Raw genomic sequence first — 10909 nt, 5'->3', positions numbered from 1 at the left:
AGAAGTCACACTTGGGCTCATAATTAGACCATAATTAATGTCACATTAGAGACTTTTGTGACTGCACATGAACGCGTGTTCCCTTGGTAACCATTTCCTTTAAAACTACTTTATGGGAGAAAAACCTAGAAATGGTTGAGTCTGAAGGTTTCCTCCCGAATTATCGTCTCACCATTGGGAGATGTTAAAACGTAATGAAATCAGGAAAAAAAAATCGACATAAAGAAAAAAGATTATGCTGGAAATGTCTGAGGGTTCATTATGTCCAAATAAACATAACAAGAACAAAAAAAAGACATTTGGCTACTTGTGGTCAAGTGCAATTTGTCTTGTGTGGTGGGCAGGAGAGGCTGGTCCGAGGTCACTTAGTGGATGTGCTGCTGGCAGTGGATTTTCTCTTCGGCCTGGTCCAGAAGCTCCAGCATCTCCCGGATGATGGCCTGCAATGAGCGGCCCAGGTCTTCACCGCTGTAAGGCTTTCCTAGAGGAGGCACGTGAATGAAGGCAGAGCGACCGTGGCTCAGGTACAGAGATGTGTAGTAGGTGAAATCACACAGATACCTGAGAGGGAGAACAAGGCATTCATCAGGACATTTAAGGCTTCTTACTAAACTCCCTTAACCCATGTCTTGTGAAAACTCAGTGAAACTCTAGGACAGGGTTATTCAATTTTGGGCCTCGAGGGCCGGTATCCAGCATGTTTTTGTGATTCCTCTAGTCCAACACACTAGATTCAGTGGTTGAATCAATTGTGCTGCAGCACACCAGGCTCTGCAGAAGCCTGTTAATCACCTACTGATCGAAATCAGGTGTGTTGAAGCAGGGTTAAAACCAAAACATGCTGGATACCAGCCTTTGAGACCTGGAATTGAATAGCCCTGCTCTAGGATTTGAAAAGTCCGACCGTGTGACATCACACTGTCACTAAACATTCATGGACTCACCCATCCACACTCGTGAAGGGGAAGGCTGTTGTTAGTTTAGCGTCCATAAAAATGGCAGAGCACATCTTGTCTAGTAGAAGCTAACTGTTAGCATTAACAACTCCACCACATGGCAAAACTCCTCCAGGTTTGTTTTATTGTAGAGATAAAACAACAGTGTTGCATAGCAGAGTCAGTAGTAGAGTCGTGTTGCTGTTAGCCAATGAGAGGTGAGATGTCCAACTATGTAGGGATGGGTACAGAATTCGGTACTTTTTAAGGTACCGACCGAATTCCACAGTACCGACCGAGCACAGATTCACTTCATTTGAAACGGTGCCTCGTTTCGGTACCCGTCCTTCACTACGAGAACTTGCCTAGGCAGCTGCGCAAGAGCGTTAAGTCATCGGTTGCTGTGAGCGAGTTGTAAACAGAGCAGCATGGTAGAAAGAACGAAGGCTAAAGCTTGGGTCCACTTCACTAAATGTGATGCGTAACTGGGTGATGATGAAACCAGCGACAACGATCTACGTGAGACATCCTCATCTTAATCTGCTCCGGTAGGTAAATAAAATGTAAGATAACGTTAGCTTGATTTGTTAGCTTCCGTTTTACACTTTGGTGCGTTTGCTTTCTCCTTGGAACTCCGAAATTCCGACTAGAAGAACATGAACGCGCTCTAAAGTTTGGCTTCACTTTACTAAATGCGACGGGTGAAGATGAAACCAGTGACAACGATCTAAGTGTGAGGCATCAACATTTAAATCTGCTCCAGCAGTTAAATAAACTGTTTAAGATAATGTAGCTTGATATGTTAGCTTCCTATGCCACCATTGTTATCATCTAATGGTGCGTTCGCTTTCTCCTCGGAAATTCTAACTTCCCAGTAGGAAAAATCAATTGAAAAAGGACGGTAAAAGGAATGAAGATACACAGTAAATTTAGTTCACAGTAAAGATGTTTGCTTCAGTTTAATTATCAGCTTATAAAACTACAAGGACGATGTTAAAATACAAACAGTTGTATGTTATTTATCGTGATATTTATCAAATATGGTTATGAATTGAGAAAAATGTATATCTAATTATAAAAGAGAATTAAAATATTAAACACTCAAAAGTATCGAAAATTGGTACCGTTAAGTACCGGTATCGATTCGTAGGTACCAGGAATTAGTACCAGATCGATTCAAATGTCAAAGGTACCCATCCCTATCAGGAAGTAAGACTTCAAATCCTGCAGTCTGAAACTCTCCTCTGATCTGGGAATCTTAAGATCCTGAAAAAGGTGCACCAGGGCTTTTTGTACCTAGAGTAAAACTTACAAGGATTTTATCCCCACTAGAGACCACTACAAATGTATTGATTAAATGAGAGAACTACACCTTTAATAGCTCGCTGTGAACCACCACCATGTTAGAATGCTACTTTCTGCCTGTTAAATAACAGAGTGCCTAAAAATACAATTTATACTAGGTTTATTGTAGACCTAAAACCTTTAATTTCTAAATGAAAAAAGAGTTAAGAAGCTTAAACAAAACAAGTTCCTCTGAAAATGGCCAAGAACTGGACTGAAAATGGGAGAAAAATCATCCTAAGAAAAAAAAACCTTGAATAATTAAATACTGATGAAGACGACTTTAAAAATAAGTCTGGCTCACTGGGGGTGAAAAATGAAGGGGCGATTCAAGACTTTGACAAAGAGTATTGACTAAAGCAGTAGAAAAGAAGAACAAAAAACAAACTAAAGACACCCGACTTTGTGTATTAAAGCATTATAATAACAAATGTAAAGCACAATTTGCCTCAGCAGATAAAGCTGTGTGTGCCTTTGAGTTATTAGTGTAAAAAGAATATTTCAGTTGTGTTATTCAACAAAAAGCATGCACGCAGATGGAGTTTGGCCAGCCTTGTTTTACAAAGACAGGCTGTCTGGACATTTTTCTGGGGCACCTGATTATTTTTTCCTCCGAAAACTGATGGGCCTGTTTCAGGAAGTAGAAGTGAGCCAGGTCAGAGAAAAGATGAACACAGCAGGGTTTGGAGTCTTATTTCCTGATAATTGGACATCTCGCCTCGGATTGGATAACAGCAACACAATTCTACCACCGACTCTATTTGCTTTGCACATTGATGTTTTAGCTACACAAATAACACAAGCCTGGAGGAGTTCTGGTGTGTGCTGGAGCTGCTAATGCTAATGGTAAGCTTCTATCAGCTGAGATGTTCTCTGCGGTTGTGGGTCAAGATGGGTGAGGCCTGTTAAATCCTAAGCTCCCGATCTCGCCGGCCAGGACCGGAACTAACACGAGAACAGCTCTCCGCCTCATGGGCAAGAATCCCTTAAGCCTGCTGAGTCGTACCCGAGTCAGGAACTTCAAAGAACTTGTTTAAGCTGGTAATGGGGAGACACACCTAGAATCTATTCACATACATCTGAACGTTACACCCTTTTTCATCCATAATGTTGTCCCAGAGTAGCCCTTAGCAATCCATTACCGTGGATCCCACTTTATGATTCTGGCTCTTGTTACTGATCTAGGTTAAATTCTGTAACATGGAAAAACAGCTACAATGATAATTCGGTGAAGACATGTCATGGGCAAAGTGGGCCCAACTTATTTTGACAGGCCATTAATATTAAGTGTCAGTGTGATGTAGATCTGTCAGGCTTTTCAAATCCTAGAGTTTTACCATCTATTTCCCATCAGAAATAGCAGAAGATAGATGTGACCATTTTCATGCTCAGCCTGCATGAAAAACTCAGAATGACCAATTATATTCAGAAATGCTCATTTAAAAATGTTTTTTAGTGAAATAGTGCACCACTTAACCTTTTGATGCATGAATTATGAAATCTTCAACCATGATTTTTTTAACAATTTTTTTCATTCATCTTTAGGTGTGAATGAAACAAATGTCATATTTACATATTTTTTGTAAAATTTAATTTACAAATAATTTAATACATGTCCACCTCAGTGGACAGTGTGCAATCTGAACATGAAATATGTTGGCTTGACTTACTGAAGTACAAATGGAGGGGTTCAAATGCAATAAAGCCTTCAACAGCTGTGCTTAATAGCAAAAATAAATAAATAACAATTTTAAGTACCTGTCCACTGTAGTGACCATTATGCATCAAAGGGTTAAAATAAATGTGCACTGATATGTTCAAAATAACCTGTGTATGCAGTCAAGCATGCAACACACTAGCCACATTTACATGCGCCAAATTTCCCCAATCCAATTCAAATCTTGGTTGATCAGAACTCCAGAATCTCTGTCTACATGGGCACCAACTGAAATGATCCGATCATGCTGTGAGTTTATATGAACCGAGTATTCAATCAGATTAAATAGGTTGAGAATGTGCAGTTCTCAAAAAAAAAAAAAAAAAGTAAACAAACATCATGAAACGAAATGAAAAATGTAAAACAGAAAAAAACAATTCTTCCTGCTTTCCTGGTTCATTTAATCAATTTAAAGGTTTTTATTTTGCTCATAGAAGTTACGTTTTCTTCAGTGAAGAAGTGCAGGTTTATGCTTTGCTAGATTTTATTGTTGACAATATTAAAATAAGGGAGGGTTATCCTTGTGTCTGCCTCTTGATCAGCTGGTCCGTGGGTCTGACGTGACGGCTGGGCGCAGCGCTACGCGGAGCGGGGGGGGTTCAGACTCATGTTTTATTACTGAGCTCTGCTGTGGTTTATCATTAATAAAATGTGACAATCAGCTGAAACTGTTGAGAAAAGTTGGTTCATACTAAATAACAGGAGATGTTCAGAAAGTCTGGAAGCCTGTGTTCATCGTGTGGTGATAAACGAACAGCATCTTGTCTGTGTTAACATGTTTTTACACCGATAGTTGCCCAGAATATTTAACTGAGGACGTTTTTCTACTGAACACCAACCTCCTTAAACTCAAACCAGGTCTGTGTAACCGATGTTACCCTGTCTTCTTTACGAGCACGTCTCCATCCATCTGCTGCAGAAACAGCTGCTGCATTCACAGAAACGGGGATTCGTGCTACAAACCCTACAATGAATCTGCGTGTTTCCAGTACAGACTTGGACACGTTAGTCGAATGATTTGTTCAATAATCAGATTTTTATTTTACTTCCACAAAACGCAAGTTCTGGATTAGATATAACTGAAACGGGGACGGCGTGCCATCATATTTAAAGGCCGGCACTCGTTAATTAGGCCATCATTTATTTTGTCAGGTAGTCTAAATGACAGCGGGGAGGCTCACTAGCTGTTGCACACATGCGCAGTGGGCATTATTTTACTCCAACAAGCTGAATGCTGTGTACATGCACGTCAATGGGAATGCTGATCGGACAAAACCACCTCTCTCAATCGGATAGAAAATTCATTCTGATCGGGCCAAATCGGATTAGAACATTCCAATTGGCATGTTTACATGCAGAATTTTTTATCCGATTGGGCTTTCAATCTGATTAATTATGCGCATGTAAACGTGGCTAGAAACACAAGTTAATTTATCTAACAAGAGACAAGTCTTATCATCCAGAAAATGAATTAAAGTCTCTCCAAGTGTTTTTCTCTCCAGAAGAAGCAACACTAGTGTTCTGCTGAGCTGTGGTAGCCTCATGGAGCAGACCATTGACTAGCACACTGCTGCTAACCACTCGTCATTTTACCTCTCCTGATAACATTTTACAATATTTAACATAGAATGTGCTACTACTAGTTCATCTGTTGAATTAATTAAAAAAAGTATCTATTACTAAATAGAATATCTACTAAGAACATCACAATGTAGCCATAGCAACACTACTTGGTGTGTGTGTGTGTGTTTTGTCTTCTCAAACCTCAGAGAGTCATGGCAGTTAAAAGGAAGTTCTCCTCTCCATTCTTTCTCACCCTGAGCCTGAGATCAGTGGACTCAGTGGTCTCCTTTAAAAAGCAGCTGAAAACTCACCTGTTATGGGCTCGACACACGGGAGGCGACATCGCCTCTCCTCCATTCATTTTCAATGAGACACGCGCGACAAAGCGATAATCGTGGGTCTCCCTCCTACCAAGCAAAATGCGAAAAACGTGCGTGTGAAATTTTGCGCTCGTGCACGTGTCGTGCACAGGCGACCCAGCAACGCGATCCCAGAAAGTTGAAACATTTTCAACTTTTCATCGCTGTCGCTCGGACGAGGACCAATCAACGGAGGTTTCATTCACTGACCAATGAGCGGACAGGATGCTCCGTACATCTCCGAGCAAACATGAAGGAGAAGTTGATTATTATGTTTTATATAGTAAAATCAGAAGTAAGATTTCACATAACTCTAGCAGCACCTTGTGAAACATCATATCTACCGCTTTTTTAACTCTGAACCGCTCAAATAACCTTAATTCCCTCCAGCCTGACACAGCCAAACAAAACGGAAGTTTCGATTTCGCCATGGAACTGAACGCATAGACGGCTTTGCCGCTGGCCGCGGATCGCCTCCCGTGTGTCAGGGTTGGCTTTTGCGTGACCTTCATCACCACCGTTTCCTTATTCTGTCTACCTATTCCACCTTTCCCAAGATCCACTGATTTTCCTCTTTCCTATTAATTTTCTTTTTCCTTGCATTTTTAATCACAAAGATTTATTTTTGAATTCAAATTTTAACCATATTTTTAAATCATTTTTTGAAGATATTTTTTTGCATTTTGAATTGTTCTTGTGAAGCGCCTGGTGATTTTTACTTTGAGAGGCGCTATATAAAAAATAATTTTCCTTTTTCTTCTTTTCACTGTCGCTACATGCTTGCTTAGTACGAGTATTGCTGTAAAGTCTGACGCAACAAGTCAATGACTGGATGCAATCTGCTGGGTTCCTTATATAGGAAACTTAACTAAATGGAGACAATAAACTGAACTCAACTGGAATGTTTATTTTGTCAAGTGCTTTGAGATGAGTCTTGTCGTGATTTGGCGCTATATAAATGAACTGACTTGAACTGAACAGGATGAACAAACAAAGAGAAAAAGGAGATCACCTTCCGGCATCTTTGGAGACGGACACAGCTACTCCCAGCCCCGAGGTAGTCACTCTCTTACAGACTGATTCCATGTCAATAACTGAATTGATACAGTCTGGGCCTCCCACAATGCAACACTGTGTATCAGGACAGAAGCTGCTGTTGTCAAGGCCCTTGTAGCCATGATTCCTGCCACACTTCTCCAGTGTTACGGTGGTGGCCATGCCTGAGACTCCAACGTGAATGACCAACTAAACAAACACAGAAACAAAATGTTAGAATGACTTGATCATCTGCCATTTTTCTGCTCCTATTATCCTTTAAAGAACAGATGTCCAAACGTCTCAAGATGACGGCCAAAACTGTCAAGTTTATGGTCACACAATTAGCCACAAAAATGTGATTTACTTTAAATTAATTTTCATTTCATTTATACTCATCAAAATAGGTCAAACAAAATGGGCATAACAGTAAAAATCTGAACAAAAAATGTTAGAAAGTGTCGATCTGCATCAACAGCCTGGTAGACAAACAAAAGTCATCTTTCTAGAAATGCAGTTAAGGCCCACAGAAGATCACTCCGAGGGCCACAAATGGCCCCTGGGCCGCTCTTTGGAGACACCTGGTTTACCATACCTTTATTTTTATAGCACATTTAAAAACAACATGACAGCTGACCAAAGTGCTGAACAGGTAAAACATGATGTAATAAAAGAAGTATACAACAAACAGAAAAATAAAACACAGCAAAACTCTATTTAAAGGAATCAGTGCTAGATGAAAATAATACAGAAGTATTTATCTGTCCACTTTAACACAACCTCAAATGACTGAATGTATTAATCCTAAAACGTGAATGTGATCTCAAAGGGAAACCTTGGCCAAATGGAGACTCAACACCTCAATGTAGTTGTTTTAAAGCTGTTAATGTCCTAATTATTGTTTAACGTAAGCAGTCTCTGCACACACTTTTATCCAGCTGTGCTCAGGGCGAGTCGGCTTTGAAACAGACCTTAAATCAGAGCTAATAAAATCAAAGACAACCTCACACCACAGCAGGCTTGAGGGTGACTGGATGAGAGGAGTAAATGTAGTTTCCTCTTACCCTTGGGCGATACTGCTTCCACAATGATGGAACCAAACTCTGGACTTTCTGGTATTCCACAGGAACCTCGTATACATGCAAGTCCACATTACTGCCCAGTCCAAGTTTCTTCAGCTCCTGTCAGAATGAACAGAAGCACTGATGCTAAAACTGCTTTACACTTTTAAAGAACACAAATGGTTTCTTGAGTGGAGCTTGGATAATACTGGAGGAAATAATGCTGAACCACAGCTAAATGGATTACTCTTTGATGCAACAAAACAGCAGCTTGTTTTATAATAAAATCCCTTGTAGCAGCTGTGTACTAACTGCTCAGTGGTACCAACATTTACAATTAAATGCATCCTGTTCAGTCGTCTACTTTGGAGAGGATCTTTATGCCTTTAGCTTCAGCTTGATTTTTTTAAAAGCTTCTCAAACATTACCATTTATCTCTCCACTTGGAAGCTACCTATTGTTCATAAACAATAGCAGCCAGAAAGAAATAATAATAAATCATGAAAGGATGCAATCATATTAATCATAAGGGAGATACATCTGTGTCAAAGTCACACCCAGTGAACCATCACCTCCCCCCGCCTCCCCGCAGGACAAGTAGCCAGTGACACCCCCACAGTATTATTGAAAGAGGCTAGCCCGACCATGTCTGTGACCTGCCTCAATGCGGCCTTTTGTTTGCCTCTAATATCCTTATCAAGTCCGTCTAGACACTGACAACCACCATCACCCCCCACACAAAGCCTCGGACAAACGCCGCTGTGCTGCGTGAAGCTGGCCAGCAGCTATTAGTGTCACACACCTATCTGCTACACAAACCGCTTCAGAGACGATAAAATGTTGATCACTATTACCTGAACTGCTACCCAGCTGGCATTGACAGTGTGCTCTCCAAACGGCCCAAAACCTGCAACAGACATGATGATGATGATTTTGGTCGTTTAACAACAACATGTCTAACTTACTGTGTGATTATGCAAACAATTAGTTTCATACAATTTCAAAAACCAAAACCTGGATGTATTTTTGCCATTTGAGTGTTTTACAGCACACACAAAACAGATTTCATACATTATTTATTTTTTGTTTTCTTTTACTGTGTAAAACAAATTTGTTCAAACGAATAACGTTCATAGCTACAAAAAATCCCCTGAATGAATGAATCGCTTTGTAAAATCTGAAGAAAATGTCTCAGAAAAGTAATGGGTATTCCGGCAGGCTTGTTTATACAGGGATCTATGACTGAACCCCCTCCACCACCCGTCCGGAGGTCAGCAGGTCCCTGGGGGTTGGGTGGAGAAAGGATCAGTCTGTCTGACAGGCTGCTGAAAAGGAGCAGAGCGAGGGGCCAGCAGCTGCCAGTCGGCCTGCTATTGTGAAGATGCCGTTCCCAGGCAATCTACACATTTACAATCAGATGTGGCTGCAAGTTTCTGCACTCTTTTGTGTCTGAGAATGCAAAATCTCAAGCAATTGGCCATAAAAATATTAAATGTGGATGTTCATTATATATATATATATATATATATATATATATATATATATATATATATATATATATATATATATATATAAGAAAAGCATGTAGCAAGATTTGAAAATGCACTTTGTGTAAAAAAAAGAAATACATAATGTTTGATTTGACTTTCTCTGGAAATGTCATTGAGGAAGTGATCATTTTATGAGCTATGAAGTCATGCTTTTAATGTAGAAGATGTGAAATCCATTTTAAAAAGAAACATTATAGTAGATATTTCACATACTAAGCACTCAAGTATTTTTAACTGGGACACTCATGGGTCACTGAACATTTCGGGTCAATTATTTAATATTTTAATGTTTTTAATCAGACACAACTGTCTCGTACCGACATGCAGAAAATAAAAATTCCAAAACAAAGAAGGACATTTTCTATAAGCGGCAGAGGAATCCGTCTTAAATAAACTGTTGTCTGTGTAAACAACATTCAGCTAGATAAAAGATTGTGTTATTCTTTTACTATTGTTCTGATTGTCTCTTTATCTGGACATTAAAGAAGCTTTAACCAAAATCAAGGTATGACATATCAATAAATATTATAAATAGCTTTTCTGATAGGAAATGTCATGATTTCGTTCAGTTGAGAACTTTTGGAAGCTTTTAATTATAGATCCTAAGATACTTCTACAAAAAGTTTCATAATAAAATAAATTTAAAAACTAGACTGACAACACGTAAGATTAATACATATTAAATTCTGATCAAAAAGTTGAAATTACTTTACATCTGCTATTATTTTAGTTCACGAACAATTTTATACGTCAAACAAAAAGATGCGAAATACAAATGTCTTACAAGAAGCATGTCATTTTATAATAGAGCACAACAGTCAAACAAAGCGTTTCTTTCTGTAACTGCGGCACAAAACAACCTGACGCCATTAAGGGCAGAGCAGCTGTCATCTTCACAACTTTTCTTCCACTTAACTCGATTTTTAGGCGGTCAGCAAAACACGACAACAACATTAAACAGGACACAAACCTGTCACGATCACAGTCTGGTTGCTGTTATCCATCTCACGCTTAGTCAGAGGAATCCGAGGCTGTTTGTCGGTTTAAGCTGAACCAGAATCGGACAGAGAGTCAAAGCCGCCACAGCTGACTTCTCCTTGTGCCACAATCTGAATAAGGTCTAGCTGCAGACGCAGCCCGGACAAACCGCGCCCCCTACAAAACACGCCCCCATGTGCCTGTTGAGCTCCCCTGGTGGTCAGAAAAGGGAAATATCTCAATAAGGGCAGTCCTCCCAGCGGGCGGGGAGAGCTTAAACCTGGGTCGGATCCAGGGCGCAGCATCCCGCTGTCAGCTCCAGCAGGTGATCGGGCTGTGTTTTTAATTGCCAGCGGGACAGGGGAGC

The 10909-nt window shown here is 40.0% G+C and overlaps 1 protein-coding gene across 1 annotated transcript; it reads right to left on the bottom strand.

The window, feature by feature from the left end:
* Positions 1–140: 140 nt before the first annotated feature.
* On the bottom strand, positions 141–10696 carry pgpep1 (pyroglutamyl-peptidase I). The gene is made up of 5 exons (XM_070553962.1): positions 10535–10696; positions 8869–8921; positions 8018–8134; positions 6931–7163; positions 141–561 (listed from the first exon to the last, which is right to left on the bottom strand). The coding sequence occupies exons 1-5, from the start codon at positions 10566–10568 to the stop codon at positions 366–368; spliced, it is 633 nt and encodes a 210-aa protein (XP_070410063.1). The 5' UTR covers positions 10569–10696; the 3' UTR covers positions 141–365.
* Between the last annotated feature and the right edge of the window lie 213 nt (positions 10697–10909).

The sequence above is a fragment of the Nothobranchius furzeri genome, chromosome 8 (genome assembly GCF_043380555.1).
Source record: "Nothobranchius furzeri strain GRZ-AD chromosome 8, NfurGRZ-RIMD1, whole genome shotgun sequence".
Taxonomy (NCBI): domain Eukaryota; kingdom Metazoa; phylum Chordata; class Actinopteri; order Cyprinodontiformes; family Nothobranchiidae; genus Nothobranchius; species Nothobranchius furzeri.
This window is presented reverse-complemented; position numbering and strand designations above follow the sequence as displayed.

Coding starts and splice junctions, on each gene's coding strand:
- pgpep1 (XM_070553962.1), bottom strand. CDS start 10,568: ATGGATAACAGCAACCAGACTGTGATCGTGACAG. Junction 8,135..8,868: donor CCAGCTGGGTAGCAGTTCAG/GTAATAGTGATC, acceptor TCATTCTGACAG/GAGCTGAAGAAACTTGGACT. Junction 7,164..8,017: donor GGAAGCAGTATCGCCCAAGG/GTAAGAGGAAAC, acceptor GTGTTTGTTTAG/TTGGTCATTCACGTTGGAGT.